Source organism: Phoxinus phoxinus (genome assembly GCF_949152265.1).
Source record: "Phoxinus phoxinus genome assembly, chromosome: 6".
Lineage (NCBI taxonomy): Eukaryota > Metazoa > Chordata > Actinopteri > Cypriniformes > Leuciscidae > Phoxinus > Phoxinus phoxinus.
Genome location: NC_136881.1, coordinates 18,436,101 through 18,462,310, shown reverse-complemented (window position 1 = coordinate 18,462,310; position 26,210 = coordinate 18,436,101). Strand labels below are relative to the sequence as shown.

General features: G+C 37.3%; 1 protein-coding gene across 1 annotated transcript in view; it reads left to right on the top strand.

Moving 5' to 3' along the window:
* The window catches only part of cntln (centlein, centrosomal protein), a 131,241-nt gene that overhangs the window by 61,465 nt on the left and 43,566 nt on the right, over positions 1 to 26,210 (top strand). The window contains exons 11-12 of the mRNA XM_079616070.1: positions 7,060 to 7,181; positions 11,960 to 12,055. Coding sequence (XP_079472196.1) covers positions 7,060 to 7,181; positions 11,960 to 12,055 — 218 coding nt within the window. The remainder of the gene's footprint in view (positions 1 to 7,059; positions 7,182 to 11,959; positions 12,056 to 26,210) is intronic.

Sequence of the window (26,210 nt, the reverse complement as noted above, 5' to 3'; positions counted from 1 at the left end):
AGTAAAAAAAAAACATCCTGCTTAATGCTTAATAATAAATAATTTCCACTCTGTTCTTATTGAATTTGTGTTTTAAATGAATTTTGTTTCGCAAGGAGAACTGTTGAAGAAAATGAAATAAAAATAAATTTTAAGTTCATGGGGCCATTCTGGTGGTGATTGTAGAATGATAAATGCATGTTGATGTCACATAGCAGTGTAGGCCTTTTTTCATAAGTGCAAATATTTAGCTTTCTTTTTTGTGTTATCGCCTGAGTAGACACATTATGATAGGTTTAATTTCCCTAATTATAACATTTGTGGCACTTTTTTTAAACCTGTAGTCTATATATATATATTATATATATATTTTTTTTTCATGTATGTCTAAAATCAAGGATTAAAAAAGAATTAGTTCATTCTGAGCAAAAGCGGTAAGGTCATGCGGTTCTAGAGTTTCAAGGTTTCCTTAGGCTGGTTATATCAAAATAAAAATTACTGCTTAATTTATTTAGAAACAAAAGTCATTTTAAAATGTTATTTGTATATTCTAATTTGTTTTAGTCTACAGCAAAAGTACAACACTCCCAATATGCTATAACTGAGCTGCCAACAGTGCAAACTCCTGACGGGAGCTGAGATATTCAAAGCGCTATCAATTCTTTATCCACTAGCAACAAAACTATATTATTTATAATTAAATTGTATATATCAAATTATTTTATTTATAGTTGTCATGTTTTTTTTTTTTTTATTCATTATGTATTATTTCTTTTATTATTTAAATCAATACATATTCAGAAACACGGGTGCAGTTACAGAACTGCCACCATTTTCTTTTTTTCTGTTGAACTTTTATTAGTCTCCTCTGAACAGTGGATGTTGAAATATGTCTGCCACTTGAACTCCGAGAAGCGTTTATGTGCGCTGTCATCTGAGGTGCTGTAAATCGGCGGTTTCTGAGGCTGGTGATTTTAATAAACTTATCCTCTGCAATAGAGGTAGCTCTTGGTCTTCCTTTCCTGGGACAGGCCTCACGAGAGCCAGTTTCATCATAGCGTTTGATGTTTTTGGCGACTGCACTTGGGGATACATTCCAAGTTCTTGAGATTTTTCGGATTGACTGACCTTCATTTCTTAAAGTAATGATGGACTGTCTTTTCTCTTTACCTAACTGAGTGTTTCTCGCCATAATATGGATTTGTACAGTAGTTGTTGTACTAATAGGGTTATTGACTCTATAGCCACCCTTCCTCTGCACAAGACAACTGATGGTCTAAAGCACATTAAGAAGGCATGAAACTTTTATTAGACTGCAGATCAAATAGAAGAATACTTGATAACATTATTTTTAAAGAAATCACGTCTATTCAGAATTTATAGGATGCAGTTTTTCTTTTTTTGTATGTGAAACAAAATGAATAGCATAAAATAGCAGTCAGCACCAAACAACAGGCAAACTCTGCTCTCTTATAAACAGCACAGCCAGCATTTTGTTCGTTTTTGTTCTTTGAACCTCTTTAATCCCCGTCAAAAACAGGCTGTAGGCTGACTACTATAGAAAATATCACATCCATGCCCTTGTGTGTGTGTGGAATGAAACTAGACACAACCTGCGTCTTATCTGTAATACCTTTAAAGTTGACTAAACTAATTGCATAGTTTCAAAAATGCATAAAAAATAAAGATGTATGGTAAGTAAGGGGCTATGTAAAATGTATTTTGCTACTTAAATCTCTCTCTCTCTCTCTCTCTCTCTCTCTCTCTCTCTATATATATATATATATATATATATATATATATATATATATATATATATATATATATATATATATATATATTATACATTCAATTATTTGCTGGAATGAATAAATTACTTAAATATTTAAAGTCGGCATGAAATCAAAATTGACCCCATTTACTTTGTTAGCGGATATTACTAGTCTTGTGGTGAACAATTAATCTGTGCAAGTTAATACATAGAAAAAAAATTGTTTGCCGAAGTTATCTTTAATCAAAGTCTGAAAAGTTACTTCCGGGTCTGGAATGGTTCTTTTTCTAATGACATAGGCTTGACGGCTTGGGTTGGTTAAACGCTTAACCACTCCCCTCAAACCGTTACTCTGCTATGGGCGAGAGATGGAGAGGAGGAGCGCTGAAGTAAAACCCTGCCCTCTGTTCAATATTCCGCTTCACTCGGAAATGCGTCACGACACTTGAGAAAAGTCGTTTGCAACTTCCGGTTCACGCAGACTTTAAAGGTGTTAACTGTAATATTACATTGCAAAATAATGCTGGGTACCCACCTAAAGATTTTTTACATCTTATAAGATTTTCAAAATGTGATAGACCACAAACATGAGGACAAAAAACATCGTAGATTTAACCGTTTTGCTCCTATAGTGTGTGTTGTGCCATGATGTGACAAAGACAGAGTCCAGAGTTTTCAACCAGAGTCTCGACTGTGAACACAGGAAATTTTGCGAGCCTTCAGAATAAGCATGACAGGAAGAAATTGCGATGATAGTGTTTGGAATGATTTTCACAGAAAATTCACGGGGAAAAAAACATTGTACCCCACATTACATCTACCTTTATACAGAAAGATATTAATTCTTTATTGGATATATTGTCTCTTTAGAAATATTTATTTAATTCCTCTATAGAACCTCACTGAACCCTTAACACTCAGCTTCCTGTGTGTGTGCGCGTGCGTGCGTGTGAGCGTGCGTGTGAATGACCGTGTCTCCCATCATCTCGCTTTCTGATTGGATATTGTTTCATTTCACGTGATAATCTCCAGAGTGCGCGGGTTTGTCCTCGGGGTTCCCCCCACACATCAGGATTTCTGATCGTAAATGTTCTGACACTCTTAACACACTTCACACCAAGGGAAAATCTGATAAGATAATCTGTAGAACCATCTAGATAATCGGGACATAGCTAGGATTGTCGGAAGGGGGGAAATCAAAATGAACGAAGCACACAAAAAATATTTCAAAGCCCTAAAACAGAAAATGAATTGGCATTATTGTCAATGCCCTAAAACTGACAATTAATCGGCATAATTAAAAAAAAAATTCAGACAATCAATCTTCAGCCAAATTTCATAATTGTATACAATGTTTCATAATGAGGCAATGCAGTGTTGACAGAAGAAAGTCTTAAAGTCTTTCCTAAAAGTGGGCCCAGTTTGTCGCCACAGCAAAAATAACGTAAAAATAGTTGATGTTCATTGAAGAATTTTTTTTTTGAAATGCATTGTATTCAGTTATAGCTCTTTATATGTGGTTCAATATTCTTAGGTTACTGGACGTATTTGGGACAATAGAGGTCATTATAAGCCCTTTTGATAGATAAAAGTGATATTTTGGTTATTATAATATTTTTAGATGCATATGAAATCTCTCTTTTTAAATACTTAATATTGTTTTTAAATGCCAAGAAAACAATTTTAGGTTGCATTTGTTTTACACTTACAAATACTTGCAATACTTTTTATCACCTGATTTTAGGGAATAAAAAGCTTGTTCTGAGGGCTTATGAACTGGAAAGTTGTTATATGAATACTACAATGTTTACCAGACAGTAGCAATACATTATCCCAAATGAGTCAAGAACAAGAATTCAATTGGCGCCACATGACAGTAACAAACATCTGCATTTGCTTTTAAATAAATAATTACTCTCATGCATTGTCTTTTTTTTAACATTTAAAAATAAAACAACCACTGGACATATAGGGTACAGTATGTGGGCTTAGGCTCACTTTATCATTTTGCCATTAGGTATGCAATATAATTAGATATTGCACATTAGATCATTATATACTGACAAGTACGCTAATGTCTAGGTCTCTGGAAAGAGGTTTTGTTATTGCTGTTTATGTTCTGCGTGCTTGGTTGATTGGTCCGGTGGCTACATCTTCCCCTGGTGAGAAATGTTAGAGTTTGCTATTGGAGCATAACCTCATTGCGGGGTTGGAAGCGGAAACTCAGAATATGATTGTATCTGGTATTGTTTGTACCTCACATGCCTCACTCTGAACAAGGTGTGTCCGTTGAGAGCATACTTTTATTAAAAGCATACCCTTTCTGATGTGGAAGAGATTATAATATGGCACTTTTCCATCCCAGTGTTGTGATTGGCTGTTGACATCAGAAGTAGTCGCACTGGGATGGCTCACCCTTCTTTCTCCACATGGAACTTATTTGCATAGTCTAAGGTACATCTAGAACAGTGTCTTTAAGGTTTTACTTATTTTTATTTTATTTATTTTTTTACACTTTCTAAACAATCTAGACATTGCGGAATGGATAAAGTTCAAACATGAGATGATGGTTGAATGGTCACCCATTCATATGTATATGTTTTGATAGGGGATCTTGTGTGAATTGTTGTGAGAGAAGCAGCAGGCACTAAGCATGTACTATTCTCTGAACAAACATTTTAAGTATTTGTGCTGCAGTTTTATGTTAATATTTTGGAATAAAAGTACCGTATGTGTGAAGAATTATCATTTTATATTGGCCTTCAGTGTTAATAGGCCTTACTTTGCCCAAACTGTCAGTGCAAGGACACTTAAAAATAGAAATATTCTCTATGACCATTCTCATGGCAACAGTCCAAATATGTTTTTATTTCAGTGATGAGCAGTGTGTTTTTTTTTTTCTTCTTTTTTTCTCATTTGGACTGTAAAGATAACTGACCCACCAATGAGATTTAATTTCCACTGCATTAGTGGCACTGACTGTGTAACGTATATAGTCCAAAGTTGACAACGGTAGTTCAAATTAACAGTTCAGTTTATTAAACAAACCAAATCGGATTGCAATAGATGTGAAGGACTATAATGCGTTAAGAGCTCGCTCAAGTACTGTGGGGTTAAAACATTTAGTGCTTTGTAATCAGCAATATTTAAAAATGTGTATAATGTTTAATAGGGAGCCAAATAATAGCATTACAGTATAATTGAAAACGATTAATTTTAATAGTAATTTGGCTTTTAAAAAAAGAACAACTTTTAATTTAAGTGAACTTAAATCAATCTTCACATAAACTCATTATAATAAATGTCACATTTACCTATGCCCTTCAGTATATCAGGACACACTTTTTTCAGTCAGTCTAGTCAGACCGATTCAGATTTTTACGTGCTCTGTAAAATTGCACAAAAAGTAACTCTTTTTTACCCTTGTAAACAGTGCTTTAAGATATTCAGATATGACCCTTAATTACTGCTTACTAATAGTTAGTAAGGTAGTTGTTAAGTTTAGGTTTTGGGTAGGATTAAGGGATGTCAGAATAAGGCATTAATGTGCTTTATAAACAGCCAATATCCTAGTAATATGCATGCTAATAAGCAACTAGTTAATGGTGAAAATTGGAGCCTAAACTAAAGTGTTACCAAATCTTTTTCTTTTTTTCTGGATATAGTTGGCATTTTGCTTACACAATAAACTCTTTTTGGATATTCAACAAACTCTTGTGGCTTTTCTGGGCAGGCAGGAAAGACAAAAAAACATTATTTATTACATTTAGTAAATAATCAATGGGATATACTTATATTTGGGTCGTCAACTACTATGTATGTAATAACTTTTAAACATTTGATACATGTTTGCATTTCAGGTTTTTACATTGTACTTTGCTGTATAAAAAAATATTAGCATTAATTACAGCTGTAATTTGTGTAATTACACGTTTGGCCCTTCCCTTACACCATAACCCCCCCTTAAACATAACTATACCACTGAACCACTCTCTGTCCTTACCCGTGTCCCACCTCAATAGCTGAAAAAGTATTTTGCAATACAACATGAACACGTGTTAATTTCGTTAATGAAATCTATGACGAAATGTTTTTCGTTGACATCCTTTTTTACCATGACTAAGACGAGACTATGACGAGATGACACCAACGTCATTAAACAAGACTAACATAGTTAGATGTAAAAATGTAAATAGATTAATATCTGCGTCCCTTCACGAGCTGCTTGCTGGGATCAAAGCTTCTAGGTGATGAACTGTAATAAATCCAAACATTGATCTCAACTATGTTGTTTGCGATTGTGGTTGCGGAATAAATGCGCTTACTCTGTCTGGCAATACAAATTATTTTTTTGCTGTTGTTTTAATATAAAATCTTGAATGCAATTTGGAACTATTTGAGTTACTATTAGGAATTTCACGTTTTAATATTTTAGTTTCTTGTTTTACCAGTTTTCAGAGAGTGTTAATTTATGATAAACAGCCTACAACATATCAGGAAACTAGATGATGTAAAATAAATGCGTATGAGTTAACATTCCCTTGATTTGTGCTAGGTTAAAGTGCAATAATTCTGATGAAATGTAAAATTACATTTCTTATATGTCAACAATTTATAATTTTGAACAAAATAATCGTGATTATCAAATCAACCATTATCCAGCATGACGAAATTGTTTTCATTGACTAAAACTATAAAATGCTTAGACAATTAGGCCGCATTTACGTGGTAGAAACGGAAAAGCAAATGGAAAATAATTAGCGTAGCTGCAGCTGCTTTTTCATAATGTTTCAAGCAATACATAGTCATATACTTTTGATCTGATAACTGCTGGCAATGTTATGAGATGTTATTATGTGAATGCTTAGCTAAAGAGATGCGTCTTTAATCTAGATTTAAACTGGGAGAGTAAATCTGAGCCCCGAACATTATCAGGAAGGGTATTCCAGAGTTTAGGAGCCAAATGTGAAGACACTGGACTTAGATATCCTACAGTATACTACCAGAAGCCCAGAGTTGTGTGACCTTAAAGAGCGTGATGGATGGTACACCTCAGGCTCATATTATATATTGTAAAGAGAGGCATAATATGTTTTTAAATAAAATATTATTTATGGACATACAGTATTGATTAAAAAGTCTTTAAAAGTCAATGATCCACTATACTGGAAACAATTCCGATTTTTAAACTCTAATGTGATGGTCATCGTTTTTATGTGTACATTTGAGCTTAATTTGAATTCATCTAAGGCATACAATATGGATTTTAATTGTGTTTGTATGTATATCTGCTCATCTATAATCTACAGACTAAAGAGAATGAGGATCTGCGAAGAGCCTATGCCAAACATCATGACCGTTTACGCTTCATTCAAACCAACTACAGAACAGTGACGGAGCAGCTGAAGAAAGCTGAAGATTCCCATGACTTGTAAGTACTTACTATTTAAAACTTGATATTTGCACATAATAATATTTAGTCCATGTTGTCATCCTCTTGCTTATTAGAGTTTTTACAGTTTCTGGGACCTTATGTTCAAAACTCTTGTTTTCTATGTGATAAACTGTTGGATCATATTCCATTGTTTTGGTACAAAGTATATTCAATGTTTTTTTCAACCACCAAAATTCTGTATGTACCTACAGGCTAATTTGCATGATTAAATACTTTTTTCAAAACAGTCTCAAGAACTTAAGTTCAAAACCTAACATAATACAAAACTGCATAAACAAGACAGCAATTTGCTACATTTATTCAGTAATACCATATTGAAATATATTCCATATCTAAGAAATTAAATGCTATCAAAACAATTCGATGTAGCTGAATACATAAACGGATGTTAATATTTATTTAAAGACCATCTATACAAAAGGGGACAAATTATGAATTATTTGTGAGTCATCATTTTAAACAAAATTAGGCCAAAACAATGGGAGTTTGAAACATCCTTCCACTTTTCGGAAAAGTTCGCTCCAGCTGGTAAACACCTTCCATTGGTCCATGTCGATTCATAATAGTTAGGTGTGTTCTGAGGCTCTGCCTTGTTTGACGTGGTATTTTTCCTGTTCAATCTGTCAAGGTCAGACACAAGTAAAAACATGAACACACTATAAAGCTGCTGTATAGTAGAAATTTAAGTTGTAATTGTAATCGAAGCTGACAAAGTTTTTTCATGTTTAATACTGTAAAGCTGCTTTGCAGAGCACATGTAAACATCCATGTCACTATGATGAGATACTTTCTTAACTGCAGTTTTCACACCGCTGTTGTTGTGTGTTTATTTTGTTATTGAGAGCAAAGCGTGCCGCACGTATTGACATATTCATCTAAATGCCGCTTGCAACAGCGTGTGCGCCAGCGGGATGTTCCCTAACAGTATACCTCCACTGAACTTTGCCGTGAGTACAGTATATGAGGGCCTTTAGCTCATTGTTTTATGAGTAACAAAGTGTGTTAGTTTTATTGTGTTTTGTATATGAAATGTAGTGCTGTGCCAAGCTGAAAGTTGGTAAGAAGAACTGTATGAACAGGTTAAAAAAGTGTTTAGAAATGTGTCCTAGGGATTGTATAAAAAAATAATAATAATTGCGGTTTAAGGATAAAATGGGAGTTGTCTCAGTTCGTACAAAAACTCAAAAAAAGAAATTATTATTTTTAACTGACTTTTAAAATTGTCTCCCACTCTTGTTCTAATCTCTGTGAAATGCAGCACAGGCTTTGGCTCAAAGCAAGAGGGGTGCAGAAGTACTTCATCCTGAAAAGGCCAAGGTGATTGTATATATCGGCAGAATAGAGAGGAAGAAAAAAGCGGCGGTAAAGATTGAAAGAAAAGGTTTTGATTCCCTCCTTTGAGTCTTTGGTTTTAACCTAAACCCCTATAAGCAGCAAAATGTCATGACAATTTCCCCAGCCCCCTTAACATTTCCCCCCCTTTTTTTCACAAGCTTTTTAAACATATATAATAGAAGCGTATGTTGAGTATCCACATGGGATGCAAGTGTTGACCTTGTCAGCTGTGCTCTCTTTGGGTTAATTAAAGAAAACAGCAGTGCAACGTGATCCCGTGTGAAAGGAGTGTGAATTTACCCACCTCAACTGTGTGTGTGTGTTAGATTGTAACAGAGGCACAAAAGAGAAAGAGTCTCTGATAATCTCCTTCCTCTTAGTTTAAAAAAAACAAAAAAAAAAAACACTTACTTTTCCAAAGAGCTCTTGTTTTATTAAGCTTTCCAGTCTTGTTACGGGAACGTTCATATTCCGTACAGAGCTGGTTGTGCCATTCACTCCTCAGGGAGTTGAGTAAGCAGGGGTACCCGCTGAACAAACTTGTTTTGAACAGTTATGCAAATTAGCCGAATGCCTGAAAAGCAGTGGAAAATCGTTTAGCAAGCCGCTAGCCTGAGCCACATCTTCTGGCCGAAGAACCATTTCTGATGGTCAGGTGTGCATCAATCCAAATATATTGTAGGAGTTAGCGTTATTACACATGTATTAGTACAAGCGAGAGCTGGCCCCAGCAGGAGTCTCGGCGCTTGGCTGTAGACTAACATCTCATTAGAATGCAGCAGCCCTGTGTAACCCACGACGTCACTCATGATTAGCGCTACCACTATTAGCAAAACATAAAAACATACCCTCTCTTTCTCCAGAAGGGATTTTCAAGATTGTAAATCAGACCGGGTGCGTTGGGATGCGTAAATAAAATTAAAACTTATTAAAACATCCACACGCTGATCAAAGTTGCACTCATAAACAGATTCGCTGAATCAAAGAAATTAGCTGCTGCCTTTTCGGAAAAGTTCTTGCAGTTTACTCGGTAGCTGTATAATGAAGCAAGATAGAGGTGAAGGAGGCTTGAGGGGAATGAAGATGTCTTTCTCTAAGGTCTATTTCATGAGTATGTCCTTCAGGAGGCCATTCACAGCTTTTAATACTGAATTTCACAATGGATTAAGACGGAAGATCTCCGGGCTGCTGCTTGTTAAGCTGTTAGCTGAGGAGTGGCTTCTCAGGGTGAATGTTTTCACATGATGTAGGGCTGCTCCCACAGAACCCAAAGGCACTCTGCCATACAGTAGGTTCAAGGACGTGATGAGAGGAAAGTGTCTGTGGAATAGGGTTTAAATAGTATTTGTGTTGTAGAGCTGTTCTGCTTGTGCAATATTGACTTAAAGGTAGTGTGCAAACTGAGAGAGACCGTTTGGTTTCCTTTTTTTATTACAGTATCATTGGAAGGAATGGAACTTGATGGTTTTCATTTTGAATTAACGATTTGTCTGGACACAAAAGCTACATTCACACTGCAGCTGAACATGACCCAAATTAATGGGAAGTCATCTGATCTAAATGTGTAAACCAACAAGCACATGGTCTAAAGCGCACGGCGCAAGTGCACTAAGGGCGTGTCCGAATCCACTTTTGCTAGTTTAACGATGGGAAAAATGGTTGGCGTGCCTGAAGCACGTTTTAAAAGGGTTGTCCCTATTCTCTTAATGAGTAAAGGGTGTGTTTTGGGCGTAACGTGCAATAAACCAATCGGAGTGTAATTTCCCATTCCCATTAAAAGCCAGTTGCGCTCGGACCATGGCGGGTTGCTATTTATATGCCGGAATTTGCAAGCGGAAAGACTGAACGCCTCTCCAGAGAGGAAACAGATATGCTCGAGCACAGGATTAAAGCGCGCAATGAGACCATCTACAGGACAAGCCGCATTCCACCATATCTTTATGTACACAATATTAATATTTTAGATTGTAATCCTTTTTTTTATTGAGTGTAGGCGTAAAGTTGTGTGGTGTAGAGTTGTGGACCCGTCTCCCGCCTATAGGCGCACATTACTAACGCACTCTTTAAATAACAGAAAAATATTGTGCCATTGACTTTAGACCAGGTTTCAGTTGGTCAATGGCACAGTCTATTTCAGTTGCCTCAAAATAGCAACGCACCAACAATGCGCCTGAACACACCTCGTTTTCAGACCAGCACAAATGGGCGCAAATGCATTTGCTATTTAAAGCTAGGGTAGGTAATGTTGGAGAGCTAGCCAGATTTGAAAGTGGCACCTCTTCTAAGCTCCGCCCCCTCCTGTCAGTGCTCCGTCCAAAGCTACGCCCCCCCACAAACATGAACGCGCATCCACATTTGGAGTCAGCTGCATGTACCTACGACCTGTAACGCAACTGGCTTACACCGACAGAGAAGCTACTGTTAGCATTGGGATTTTTTTGGGAGGGGGCGGGATTTTTGTTGGGAAAGTCAGGGGAGAGACGCACACTTCGATTAGACTGGATAAACACATGCAGCATCTTAATTGTTAAGAAAATGAAACAAAATAAATTAATAAATCAAGCCTTTATTACAAAACACTAGGCTATATCATACAGCATTCTGAAAAATGCGCACCCCTAGTTCCTCCTTCTATGGCCCATGACCATGATGAGCATTTACTATAGCTACTTTAAAAAACGCGGGTCGGGTACAATATTTTCTTCTTTTTTTTTTTTGTGGTCCGAGTTGCGGGCGGGTTAGTTGAAAACGTCGGTCGGGTGCGGGTTGTTTATATTGACCCGCGCATCACTTCTGTGCACGCAGTGGTGCTCGGGCACGAGACATGAAGGCATCTGATTGGTTCTTTACATTCGCACCGAATGGCAGTGATTGGTGGGTTTTTACTGTCCTACAGCTGCTACAGAGGTCAGATTTTTTTCATTCCTTTTTCTGAACACATAATGTGTTGACTACTATCAGAATGGAAGGACCATTTCACCCAGTATAAAAAAAAAATTTCTGAACAGGATTACCTACCCTAGCTTTAAACAATGTGGCACAGGACGTGAAAATGATAATTGCGTCGGACTGAAGCTAGCAAAAAACACTTGCGTCGGGTGTATGATAGGGCCCATTGTTTCTAAGTCTGTATATTCATACATTGTGAATGTCTTAAGCTAATAATTTTAGTTTCTTTAATTGAAAGTCTGATATTTTCTCTGCTTATTAAATGTGATTGAGTTATGTTCATCCTCATCAGAGTGTCAACATATCAGGACATTAGACGTGCTCATTCTGAAAATTTGATCACAGATTTATGCTGTATTAAGCACAACTTAATTAGCCTTGTACAGTTATGTACAGTTACTGTATAATGTGTTTCAATGTTAATTAAATTTGAGTTTATTTGTTTATTTTTTTCTCTCTCCATGTTCCAGGTTAAAACGCAAAACACAACTTCAGGAGGACAGCGAGGATTTATGGAACAAACTATCATTCTATAAGGAGGAGAACAAGAAACTACTGTCTGACAAGTAAGTGTCTGTCGTTTTGTCAGGTCCTGTAGAGCCATCACAGTTATTATTAGCACTCAGCAGGATTCTGCTGCAAATTCACATAGTTGACTGCAGACACAAGACTTCAAGGAAAATGAAATTGTCATTTCAAAGATTTTTTTATTACATTTACAACCGAAAGTTACAGTGATTGCCACCAGGACTGAAATTTTGGATCACTTGTAAGTATTTCTAAAGCTAGTAAGGTAAATATTTTAATCAATTGTCCAGGATTTTTTTTTCTGTTGTTGTTGTGCTCTATATACCACCTTGAAAAAAAAATTAATAATAATAAGGAATGCAGACGAAATGATTTCAGGTTTTTCTGGAAACAACTTTCTGAAAACAACAACGGAACACTGAATGCAGATGCTTGGTGCAACTCCAGACATTTATAGCAGCTAAACACACTGACATTCCTGTCTTGAGGTTTGCTCCCTGGAGTTTTTCGGGGGGTACATTCGGTGACAGTCAGTGTGCGCGTGTGTGTTAATTACTGCTGATCTCGTCTGCTGGAGGTGTCGCGCTTCATTAGGCCGCCTTGGCCCTTTCCTTGCCAGGCCTCATTTGGCCCATCCTTTGCTGAGGGGTCTAACCCTGCCAGCCAGTGCGGCCTGGCCCTCCCCTGCTTGATCTCTACCCCCGGCTCGCTCGTACAGGAGGGCTCACTCTTTTCACGCCCCCACCTTGCCTGCTGCCTGTCCTCCTAATCCCAGCTGAGCTCATTATGATGTAGCCTGGCTGCCTCCCTCTCTCTCTTTGAGCCTGAGCTGTCCAAGCTAATTACAGGCTAGCAGCCAACACTCCCCGTTAAGGGCCTTCTGCCGCGGCGCTCGCACTAACGCGCTGCTTGGAAGTGACCTGCGAGGAGCACGAGGGAGCTGCTCTCTTTCCAGCCACGCAGCACCTGTCCTTCGGGGTTAGCCGTGATCCCTGTCATGCCCGTTCCAGCGAGCACTGAGCAAAGTTAGGCCGGCCTAACTCGTGCTTTCGGGGGGCTTTAGGGAAAGAAAAAAAAAAGCCTACAATGTCGGGGTGGAAAGGGAGCACTGTCTTTGATCTCCACTTGCCCGAGACGAACATTACCGACTGTGTGATTGTGGAAGCACAGGTCCCCTGCACGCTCTCTGTTTCTTCCTCTTCCTGACTTCCATTCGTTTGCACTTAACCTTGCTTTATTTATTGTTCGAATGGATCGAAACGTGCAAGATGTAATTAGGCTGGTATTCTTTATCAAGCTGTTATGTGGGACAGCAAGCTAAATTACTGTTGATGGCCGACAATTAAGGATGGGCCGTGGCAACGGGTCTGCACTGGCAGAAGATGGCAGGTTGCCGTTTTACTGACCGTATTAGGATGATTGTGCTTGTGAAGGTTGCGCTCATAAGCATGGCGATGATCTGCTAATGGTTAATTACCTTATTGCGGCCTGTAGTTTTAGGCGGTCTTAATTGCCGGCAGAGACTGCTGCTGGATACTTACTGAGCAGCAGTAAGTCACCTCTGCCTTATCTTGCTGCCCTCATTTCCTTCAAGCGCTTTTCACAGTCACACGCTTTTTTTCCGGTCTATTCTACAACACTTTCGAGCGGATACGAGTTCAAATGTCTTTTTTGGGCCTCTTGTTATATGGGTCAGTGACATGATAAAGAAAAGGAAAATTGTTTTTAGTTAAAAAATATTTATGGTGAGTTCTTTAACATACTCTTCGTATTCATGTTGGTTACATGTCATTTTGAAAAGATTTTGGGTTACGCATAAACCAATAATATGAATCAATATTTATTCACTTTTAGTCTGACTATAATGGCATGTAATTTTAGTGAACTAAAATAACAGATGATGAAAAAGTGTAATGTTGATTAGTTATTCATTGTTTTTATTTATACTTATACCATTTTAGTGCACTGCTACAGAAAGAGCGTAAATTCACAATGTGAATAACTCGTTCTTTAGTCCGTTCACTTCGTCATGTATGTCATATTGTTCAGAATCGTGTATATGTTTGATTAATCACATATGTATAGGATAAGTTTAGGTGAGTTTTTTTAAATGAGCAAAATTCTACAGTTTTATTTCATTCACTGTTCAACTTCAGTTTATGCAGCTTACACAGCTAAAGTGGGGCATTCCTGACATAATTGACTATGATTGGATTATACAAAATAATCATATTCTTTGGAATAAATTAATAAACAAAACAATGAGCATTTACATTAGCACATCACCTGTATTTGTGCAAGACTGCCTCTATATGTCTGTGTATTTCTGTGTGCATTTAGATCATCATTTAGATGTTTGGCCCTAGGGACTGCTAATAGCATATTAAAATCAGCAGGGAAACAGAACGACCTATGAATGCCTGTGTTTAATAACAGCGGAACGCTTGAACAGCCGTCCCACACCCATTGTCAGGAACAGGTCTGGATAGCTCTCTGGAGAGAACATTCAATATCAATTGAGCAATTCAGTCAATTGCTTGGGCAACTAAAGCTGAGTGTTGGATGCTTTGAGATTAAAATATCTTGTTTGGTAGCGAAACATGACTGGATTTGCTTTGGTATCATTTGCACTGTGCCCATTTGTAATCTCTTCCCCCCGCTCTCAGGGCTTTTTTTTTTTTTTTTTTCATCTGCTCTTTCTTCCTCATTATGCATCTGCCTCTACTCGGGTTGTCCGCACTTGTTAATTGTTGCTTAGGGTTTATGGGTAAAAAGAGCCAGGAATTATTTAGGCCTCATAAACAGAATAAACAGCCCTTAGACAGTGATAGCTACACTCAAACGACATCAAAGTATAAATTACCCAGCCATTAAGCTGGAAAAAAGCCTTTGAGATGATTTACGCTGCTCGCCCTCCACTGAGTGTGACCATTACAGACATGATCCCCGACTTTGACTTTAATGAAGTTTAATAAAGTTTACCCTTCTTGTGCCGCTGTTTTTTTGCTTTTCATCTTGATTGCTATAAGGTATTAGGAGTAATGAGTGTCTTTTTGCCCTGGGTCCCAGACAGAGAGACAGAAATGGAAGAACGTATAAAGTCAGAATGCTTGATGTCGGTTTTGAAGACTAGCACAACTTTTGCCCCCTCCATTAATTATTTGTTTGATTAATGATGCCCTAAAATATGCAGCTCACCATTCAATGATTGAATGTTTTGCTGCTTCTTTAGCTCATTTTTAGGATAGGAAACTAGTAGTAGATGTTATTGAAATATCTCTTTGCTTGCACCTTAGCTCAATTATTCTGGATTTTCAACATTGAAATGGAAATGTCTTATAGTTTTACGAATGCTAATTTAGGAACTCTGTCATTGACGGCAACACTTTTCAGTTCCCCAGATTATGCGGTCCCCATGCTTATGTTACTATGGATGTGGGCCTATTCACACAGAGTGCAAATGTTTGCCACAAACAGGACTTTAGGCTAAATCTAAATCATGCAAAGTTTGCCTGACAGTAATGCATGTGATGTCAATGACCTCTAGTATAGTGCTTTTCAAACTTTTTCATGCTAAGGGCCCCCAATTTTAATGATCTCCTTGCAAGGGACCATCCATCCATCTATTTTCCAAACCACTTGTCCTATGTAGGGTCGTGGGGATGCTGGAGCCTATCCCAGTTTCTTGGTAACACACTGGATGGATGGCCAGTCCATTGCAAGGTTAGCACACACACACTCACACATTCACACACTCACTCACACCCACAGGCAATTTATGGTCTCAGTTTCACCTATGCAGCATGTCTTTGGATCATGGGGAAAACCACCTTTGCGAGGGATCCCTTTCCAAAAATATAACGGCTACTACATATTCATGTATGAATACCCATTTATATTGTGTGAAATTGTGATATTATATAACATGTAACTAAAACAAAATAATTGGCTTATATATTGTGTCTGTACTGAAACCAAAGCAAATTATTACACTGTTATATTATATTCATTTTTTTTTTTTAAATTGACACATATTGTTGTGTAAAGTGATGTGGCTTATCACAGAATGAGGCAGAAATTATATTATTGTATAGTATTTTTAACAGTGATAAAGGCTATGTTGATGAGCATTTGTATTATAGTATTACGGCTGCCAGTATACATTTTATTTTCTTATTAAAACCCTGAGATGAATTGAAGAACACGGATAAACCATATACTGTCGCAATTTTGTGTTTATTCTTTTCATGTTTAATCAGTCAAAACATCTTTTGAATTATTGGTGACGCTTCCAGTTTGGGGATCTTCCATTCAAAAAGACTGAAATGAGTAATTTCAAAACATAAGCTTGCACTATACTCATTATCCGTCAGTTTGACTGAATGAGCTGTAATTTTTCCATCATGTTTTATTGTCAGACGTCATGAGAGAATAATGTAACGCTTGGTATTTTACTGTGATATGGTATCACAAGAATATCTTTGGCAAAGAGCTCTTTTCAGTTGCTGCTTTCTTTTCCTCCTGATTATTAAAAAAAAAATTATCCTTTGTATTCCGCTGAAACAGTATGAAAAAGACAACTTAAACTCTGTATTTATGGTCTGTTCTCCCGATTTAATTTACGATACATCCCATTAATAATTCACTGGAATGCACGAAGAATCTTTTGTTTTTCGCCCCAAATCCTCAATCTCTTTTCAAATGGTTTTTCAAATGGATGCTTTAAAATGTAATTGTCTCCTTTTTTTACTTCTAATCCCTATTAACAGATATAATTTAATACAGATATATTACCACGGTGATATTTAACCTGTCCTTACTTGCTGCGGAAACAATTGTACCTTTTGGTGCCATTTGTGGTATGTTCAATGTTCTTTGTTGATGCTTATACACTTTTAAATAAACCTTTTAATGTTTGATGGTTGGACAGTGAGTAGAATGTCATCTCATTGTGACCAGTTTTTAACATTATTACATTCATAGAGCAAAAATGTCATTGATTATTTATTATTTAACAGTACAGAAGTTACACCCATAATTCATGCAAAGCATCATGGGGCACAGGAAAAAGGTGGATCAAGTGGACTCTCTTGTGGACTTTCCATGCGAGGGCGCCCTCCGGCTTTTATAGAAGGCAATATATTCTATCAGAAAACGATATAGATAGATAGTTTGATAGATAGATAGATAGATAGATAGATAGATAGATAGATAGATAGATAGATAGATAGATAGATAGATAGATGGTGTTGCTATGCAGTTGTTAGGGTGCTCGCTTTTTGCTAGGTTGTTGCTATGCGGTTGCTAGGGTACTCTATGTGGTTGTTATGCTGTTGCTAGGGTACTCGGGGTGGTTTCTAATGTGTTGCTATTCGGTTGCTAAGGTACTCAGTTGGTTGCTAGGGTGTTGTTGTTTGGTTACTTGGGGTGGTTGCTAGGGTGTTTCTATATGGTTGCTAAGGTACTCTGGTAGTTGCTAGGGTTTTACTATGCGATTGCTCTAAGGTACTCAAATTAGTTTCTAGGGTCCTGCTGTGGTTACTAGGGTATTCTGGATGGTTTCTTGGGTGTTGCTGTGCGGTTGCTGGTGTTGCTGTGCGGTTGCTAGGGTACTCAAGGTGGTTACTAGAGTGTTGTTATGCGGTACAGTGTTAATGATAGATGTCTCAGACACGTTGCTCGCGTTCACATATCGCGTCTTTTGCGCACTCAAGTTCGTTATTTCAAATGTAGGCGCGCGGCAAGCACGCTTATAATTGAAGCTCATTTTTAATGAGATAATAAAAAAAATCTCAACTTTTCAGAATGCCGCAATCGCACTGCAGGTCATGTAACAGGAACCAACCAATCAGCTTCACCCTTTCCGTAACAACATTGAAAGCTCAGTCAACATGAAGGATGGAGGTGCACCCAAACACTACGGGTGTTTTTCTCTTCTGCGTAAATAAATTTTGTAGCAGAGCTACAGCAAACGTTTTTCAGTGGTGGAAATCCATTAGCTACTAAACGTATTTGTCGTTGTGGAGAGCGCAGTGCATGGTTCCATAGCAACGACAGACAGCCATGGGAAAATCAGACCAAATTGTACTATTAATAATAAAACATAAGCTAATGTGCATTGTAAATGTCAGTAATTTATCTTTTTTGACTCATTCTTTTTATAAAAATTATAAAGGCTGAAATATGTGAGGTTTATCTTTTTATAAAACCTTTTTTGTCAAAACTTTATTTGAACTTGTACATGTTAGTAGATAACATGTTGCAAGAAAAATCTGGCCGTCATTTGTAATGTTATTGTTTTAATGTTTATGTAAACAAACAGTGCATATTGATGCTAATTTTATTTGTTATTTGCTGGTTTTCGACATAAAACTTGGTGAATTGATTTCATTGTGTTCATTCAGAATTCTGTGATAACCGTGATCATTTTTGTCACTATAATCATGAAATTAAATGTTCATGCCATTTCATCTCTAGTTATGATCAACTAAAATCATGTTTTTACAGTATAATATGCAAATACAATTTTCTATAAAAAAAAAAAACTCTGATTCTGATCTTTTCTGTCTTTTATAGGTCTAAACAACTTAGATAGTTGTTAATATGAGAATTATGAGACATTATTTAAGAGATTTAAGTATTTTATTACATGAGTAGCTCTCGGCCATTTTCATTTTTAGAATAGTAGCTCTCAAATGAAAAAAGGTTGGAGACCCCTGATCTAGATAGACTAGCGGCAATGAGTTGTGCTAATAATATAGTTATGTAATTCAGGGATTCTGAGTGGGCGGAGTTGTGTGAACTTGTGAACAAAGCAATCCATGGAAGTAGATGAATTGGGACACAGCAAGAATCACTTATTTCGTTCTTGAATGAATCTGTGTTTATAAAATAAATCAATTGAGTGAATGATTCAATAAATCACTTTTACTGAAAGTTACTAGTTTGTTAAATTATTTATCTGTGCACATTTTTTAAATTCATGTGTCCTCGTAATCTTTGATCAAAATCATTACCGTCCCCTCTCCCTCGCAACAACTCTCTTCTGATGATGCGGGGCTCCGGCTAACTTTTTTTTACTAGGAGCACTGTAGCCCCGTACTGAAAATGTGTGGCGCACAAGCAGACATTTTTGGGGCACACCTTAAATCAACCTGCAATGTAGTTGTTCACATTTTCCCCGATTTTGACTGTTTTACTGACATATGCATTAGTAGTAACTAATAAACTTAACTTGCAGTTTTATTTTAAGTTCACAGGGCTGCAGACTAAAGCCAGTGTCACTAAGCTCTACAGAAAGTGGCGCCAGCCCCTGATTTTGTAGCACTGGGGGGCTCACAATAAAGCACTGAGCTTGAGTTGAGATGAAATTACTTTATTGTCATTCATATTGTATATTAATTCAAAAGCAAAACAAGTGTGTGTGTGTGTGTGTGTGTATATATATATATATATATATATATATATATATATATATATATATATATATATATATATATATATATATATAATGTATATATAATATTAAACAATGATAAACAATAGATAACAAAAGCTAAACAATTAAACAAAGATACACATTATATAGGCCTACTACACAGTGCTTTAATTTTAGGAGGAAGGTCCACTAACATTACTGTTCAGGTATGGTCTAAAAATAAATCTAATAAAGTAATCAAATGTAAAATAACTAGTTTATCATAGATAGATTAATGCTTATTAAAGCTGAAGTTTTCATTCAAGAGCTGTGAGTGATTTTCTCTTTGCCTTTTCTTTTGTTGTGTGATTTGCATTATGGCGCAATCATCAGCATGTTTATTATTGCTAAAATAAATAGCTGCTTCCCCTTTAAGACCGAGTGCTGATCTAATAGGCTACTGATGCACCATATTCTCCCAACTATTTCCATAACTACGTCCATTTAAGACATTAACTGTGTTTAAGTGAATCTCCCATTTTGACATAAATTTGTGTACATTTGACCGCACATGAAACCCAAAGTATAATTTGCTTGTCTCTGTCTTTTTCGGAGCGGGCGCCGAACAGCATCTCTTGCGCATATTCTTATGCTTTTAATAGCTCTTTTTATTATTAAACGTGTCCCGCAATTTAGCAACAGTAGCTAGACTACATTTTACAACAATCACCGATCGTGCTGATTCTGTCGTTAAGTTTGAGTTTTAGGAAGAAATGACAGCATACTGCTGCGAAAGGAAGAAGTTGCACTAGACAGAATGCAGCTATAGTTTTTAAAAACCTCACTCAATATATTCTTTTTATAATCTTTGGAAGCCAAAATCTAAAATAAAATCAGACTAATATCACCGATCTAAAGTGACACCAGGCTCCGTTTGAATGTTTATTCTGTCCTCCGTCGTCACTCATTAAGCAGGGCTTGTGTTGTGCGCGCTGTGGCTCCGTGTATGAGAGATCTCTCTCTCTCTTTCTCTTGGACTGCGAATAGCAAAACTGCATCACAGACAAATGGTTTAATATTATAGAAATGGCTGGCGAGATAACATTTTTTTTTTAAATAACGTCTTTATAGCAATAATAAATAGTAGAACAACCCATTCTTAGATTCAGTGCAAAGTGACGTAGATTTGCACAGGCTCCTCCCACGACTGTTGACTGACACTGCCGTATGAGCATAGACCCGCCCTGAGTGAGCTGTACACAGTCCGCCATAGTTTCGGCGCTGGAACAGGTGTAGATAAGAATGTCTCCTAAGCAATTGAGGTGCTTTGTTATAAGATGTAAGACTCCCGTTGTTACTCAAGGATGGATCAGTACCAACTGGTCTTGATCCAGCTTACAGTCTCCGGAGCGCTTGGCCTAACGTTACTGGTCACGGCAGTAATGGAAGGGAAAGTGTGCGCTTTATTACAGTTCATCTGAGTCATTTATGGATATAAAATGTACCAGTTTATTAAGCACCCCCTGAAAAGGTGTGTATATATTTGTTTACTGTTGTAACGAGTGTTTTTGTGTAATTCGCTAATTTGTGTATGTTGATTATAATGAAAGGGAGAGAGTTTATGGATAAGACTTTAATGCGCACTTATTATACTGTGTTTACTCGGCTCTTACAGTGATTTTCTGGAGTAAAACTGACGCTTCATCTTTTGTGTGATGTACAATAAACTTCCTTAAAACTCATCAGTATATTTTTGGCCATTATTAGGACGGGGTTCGCTACAGCAGGCGTGTATTAATAGTGGATAAATGCAGATGACAAATAAGTTATAACTGTAATAAAACTAAACTATACCTGTTCTATCTCCATACAGCATATATTCTCTGACTCTGTAGGCATTACTGTCTGACTCGGGTCGAAATGAACTGAGAGTTTCTGTTTTGATATTATCATTCCGTGAGATGAGATTGTCCTGCCACTGAGCGCGAGCTCGTGAGGCTCCGCCCTCTGTGCCGGCAGCAGCAGCTCATTTGCATTTTTAGGGACACAGACAAAAACGGCAAGTTTTTCTCAGCCCCAATTTTTTTTTATTTAAACATGCTGTAAAAAAATGCTCTGTTGGGTATTTTGAGCTAAAACTTCACATACACACTCTGGGGACATCAGAGACTTATTTTACATCTTGTGAAAATATTAAAGAGCACAATATGCAAAATCTACTTTTACATGGTGTTTGAACATAACAACAATGTCTCGTAAGCAAGTGTTGTGTTGTTGGATGTAACATGAGTGTACATAAGAGTCTTCATTTTCTCCCATCATCTTCGCCACTGAGAACGCAGTGGATTAGTTTTTATTTTTGAAGGTAATGCGGCCAAAAATATACCTAGATTTGTTTATGCCTGCGCAAATCATTTCACTACAGACTGCTTTGTGATTGAGGGGCAATACAAGACAGGCTTTGCTAAAAAATTGTTACTCGAGGATGAATATTCTGGAGCGATACTGGTCACGGCAGTAATGAAAGGGGGAGCGCGCACTTTATTACAGTTCATAGGAGTTGTTTTAACCAATTAAGGTCTTCAGAGCACGTCAGGATCACTTGAAAATTAAAGGCAGGTGTGTTTGATTAGGGTTGGAGATGAACTGTGCAGGACAGTCGATCGCCAGGAGCAGGATTGGGCACCCCTGTTTTACGGTATAGGAGTTGTTTTACAATATAAAGTTTACCAGTTTACCAAAGGGGTGATGAACTGATAAATCAAATTTTCCTTGAGCTTTTGACATATAAGAGGTCATCATAATAATATCCTATGAGTTTCAGAACTGAAAACTTCCTTGTTAATCCAATAAAAGCTTTTATTGACACCAGGCACAGCGAACGACAGGTTTTTCAAAGTGGGGATCTATGACGTCAAAGGGTATCAAACATCGCCTCCGCAGAAGAAGATCAACACCTACTTCAACACTGCCTGTTTAGCCCCGCCCACCACACTCGCGCATTACATACAATAGCTAAATAACAGAGGTCTACCAGGTGATACTTCTTAAACCGGATCGAGCTACCAAGCTATAAACATGCCTTTTTTTGTAAATATTGTGCAGTGCCTGGATGTGGAAGAAGACAGTCACTGCATAAGCTTCCTTCGGATTCCAATATTAGGAATGCATGGTTAAACTTTATTAAATCAGTAAATCAGTCACAATTTCCGACACAGGCTTTGTAAACAGACTTTTACGACACTGATCTGGCAGCAACGCCACAAACATGTAAGAAACCATGTTTATTCTAATGCTTGATCTGTGATCAGTGATTTCTGATGAGTAATTATTCAAGTTCAGATAGATTATCTTTCTCTCAAAAACTTGCAATACTGTTTATGCATCAGTGACTAAACGATCAACTTCACATTGTTTCTCTTAGGATGAAAATAATTTTATTTAAATTGTGATTTAAATTATATAAAGAAAGCGATCAAAGAACTCTCCCTTTCCAAATCACCAGTTTATCTGGACACTTCCCAAAACTCGTTATAAAAATCAATTTACACTGCACAGTGCAGCTCTTACTGTATTTACATCGTGTTTGCTGTACATTGTTATTTGGTGAAGGCATTCGTGAGAGTGGAAAAATTACGTTGCAATAATGAGATCTTTATTCACGCGATCAACAGACTGTATGTCATCTGCTCAGTGCTCATTACGGCAACCTTTCATGTGATGGAATAGATTTAAATATAATGCTTTAAACAATTATTTTCATGATTTGTTAACACCTCGATAGTTGTAATAGTAAAAACATAGTAAAAGTTTTTAAGAGAGTTCCACATGTAATACTTCCACATGTAAGTCTCACAGCAGACGCGCCCTGCCCCTTAAAACAGAGCGTTCAAATCAGAGGCTAAAATCAGGCTAGGCAAAATGCCTTTTATTTCAAAATTATGACAATTTTTGATGTAAAAATCATACTAACATTATAAGGGAACCCCAGGCAACATTATAAAATAATAAAACAATCCAGTTCATGGCCCCTTTAAGCACCCCCTGAAAAGGCATAACGTCTGTATTTGTTTACTGTTAGTTGTAATGATTGTTTTTTTTATAATTCTATGTGTATGTTGATGATAATGAAAGGGAGAGAGAGAGTTTATGGATAAGACTTTAATGCGCACTGTTTTACTCAGCTCTTAAAGTGATTTTCTTGAGTGAAAACGGACGCTTCATCTTTTGTGTGATGTACAATAAACTTCATAAAACTTATTACTAAAGTTCTGGCCATCATTCGGACGGGGTCTACTCTGCTACAACAGGATTGTAGTGGAAAGCAAGGTGACAACAAAGGTTATAATCATAATTAAACTAAACTATACCTGTTCTATCTCCATGCAGCATATATTCTCTGGCTCTGTGGGCATTATTGTACGACTCCGGTTCGAACTGAACACCGCTAGTACAATTTCTGACGTTTTATTGCATGAGATTGTCTTGTTTTTTTTTTTGCTGGTATGCCGGAGAATGAGCTCTTGAAGCTCCACCATCTTCTTGAAAGGGGGCCGGGAGCAGCAGCTCATTTGCATTTAAAGGGACACACACAAAAAAAGTGACAATTTTAACATGCTATAAAAAAATTATGTGGGGTAATTTAAGCTAAAAACTTCACATACACACTCTGGGGACATCAGAGACTTTACATCTTGTGAAAAGTAGCATAATAGGTGCCCTTTAAATAAACAAACACAAACCTAACATAAACATAACATAAATGTCCAGGCCTGGTCATCTCTCGTCCTTCACTGTCATTGCTCCTCCTTTTATGCTTTCGAAGCTCCTCCGTGATAAACTCGAGACCACGCGTGCAGGTGTGACGCTCATCATAAGTCACGCCACTGATAAACACCATTTTTATCTCCTTAAAACAAAATGATGATGCCCAATCTGGCAACAATGAATGTACTGTATATTATTGGTCCGAACTGATAAACGGTCCGTAAAGCACAAATGAGTAGCGAAATTTCCTTCCGCTTTCATTTAATTTCCCATTGGATGTTGGGAAACATTGTGGTCGGGCCAGTGTGATCTGTATCAAAATTTTAGTCGCACCGGCAGGAAAAATGGCCGCAATCTGGATCCCTGTGCGTGTGTACTGGTGCAAGGGCTGGGTAATAATCCTTCCCTTCCAGCAACCATGTCAGTCATATGAGATTGCCTCTATTTGCAAATAACAACAATCCACACAATCTGACATTCTATGAGCAACTGTATGCAGATCACATCAGCAACTTTTATACCACGGGACTGTTGAATGCTTGATTCTGAGTGTCAAGTAGTTCCAGGTCTGTCGACCGCATTACAGTTTCATATGACTTCACCCAATTATTTGTATTACAATTATTTCAAAGGTCCTTATAGCCTACAATAGCAAACGAACCAAAACCTACAAAGACACTGACCAAGCAAACAAATAAACTAACAATAGGATAAAAATGTTGTGTTATTCCCACTGAATTACCTTTAATTATCTACTGAAAGCATGCTTTCTTTATCCTGCTCTCTCTCTACACGCACGCACACACATACTGTACAGACACACACTCGCACACTGATGGAAACACACAAGCACAACTTGTCGTCAGCTCTGCCCTACAATTTTTTTTTTTTTTTTTACAGAACAAAATGAAATATTACAAATATAGGAGAAAAATAGTATGTTTAGACTTTATTCAATCTGTAAAACTATGAATGTAAAACTAAATGTATCTTGTCTTGATGATTAGAGACACATTTAATGTAATTTCATAGAAAACAATGTTAGTGGTGATCTGGCATGGCAGGGTTTTTTTTATGCAAGTACAGTGGCTGAAACAGAGGGAGGCCACAATGATTCATCCAATCCATTCATAACTATGTTTGGAATCCTTAAAACTGATATAAACTTCACACTTCCAATTCATACTTATTCAGAGAAATAAGTATTCTCATTCACGGCTATTTGTAGTGCAACATCTTACAAAAAAATCAGCTGTTAATGTACAAATAAATGCATGCATGGCAGTTCAATCTTTTCCCATCTTGTTTGGACTCTATTTGTTTAGAACATTGGCAAAGGTATTCTGGTGTTGGTTTGGAAAGTGAGAAATGCATTGGTAAAACTTAAAAGACACTTTAAAGACTAACTCTATGCTTTATGCAAATGAGTTCCACAAGGGAAAGGGGTGGGCCTCACTGTGTGTGCTCTCTCTGATGCCAACAGCTAATCGCAGCACTGGAATTGAGAAGTGCCAAATTGCAATCTCTTCATCGGAAAGGGATAAATGTACCCTTTCAACAGACATTCCTTGTTCTGAGTCTCTGGATCATCCAGTGAGACATTAACAGATACACCCATGTTCTGAGTCTCCCATCCGGTGAGACAATAGGCAATATATAATTCTCAGTCTCCCATTTAGGGATAGATATGCCGTCCTCCAGCCTGCAAAGGTGAGACCGAAACAGATTCCATGCTCTTAAGTCTACCGCTTGTGAGGCAGCAACAGATACAACCACATTCTGAGCCTCCAGTCTGTGAGGAAAGAGACATTAACAAACACTACATTCAGAGTCTTCGTCTAGTTAGACAGTAACAATTACAGCACGTCCCGATTCTTCATGCCAAGTGAAGCACAGACATATTTGCAACAAGGTTAAGCTCAGGGAAGCAAACATTTCTGCTTTAATAATTGTCGAGGTACCTTCGTCTGCGTGTTCCAGATTGTTAAAGGGGTCCTTGATTGTGATTT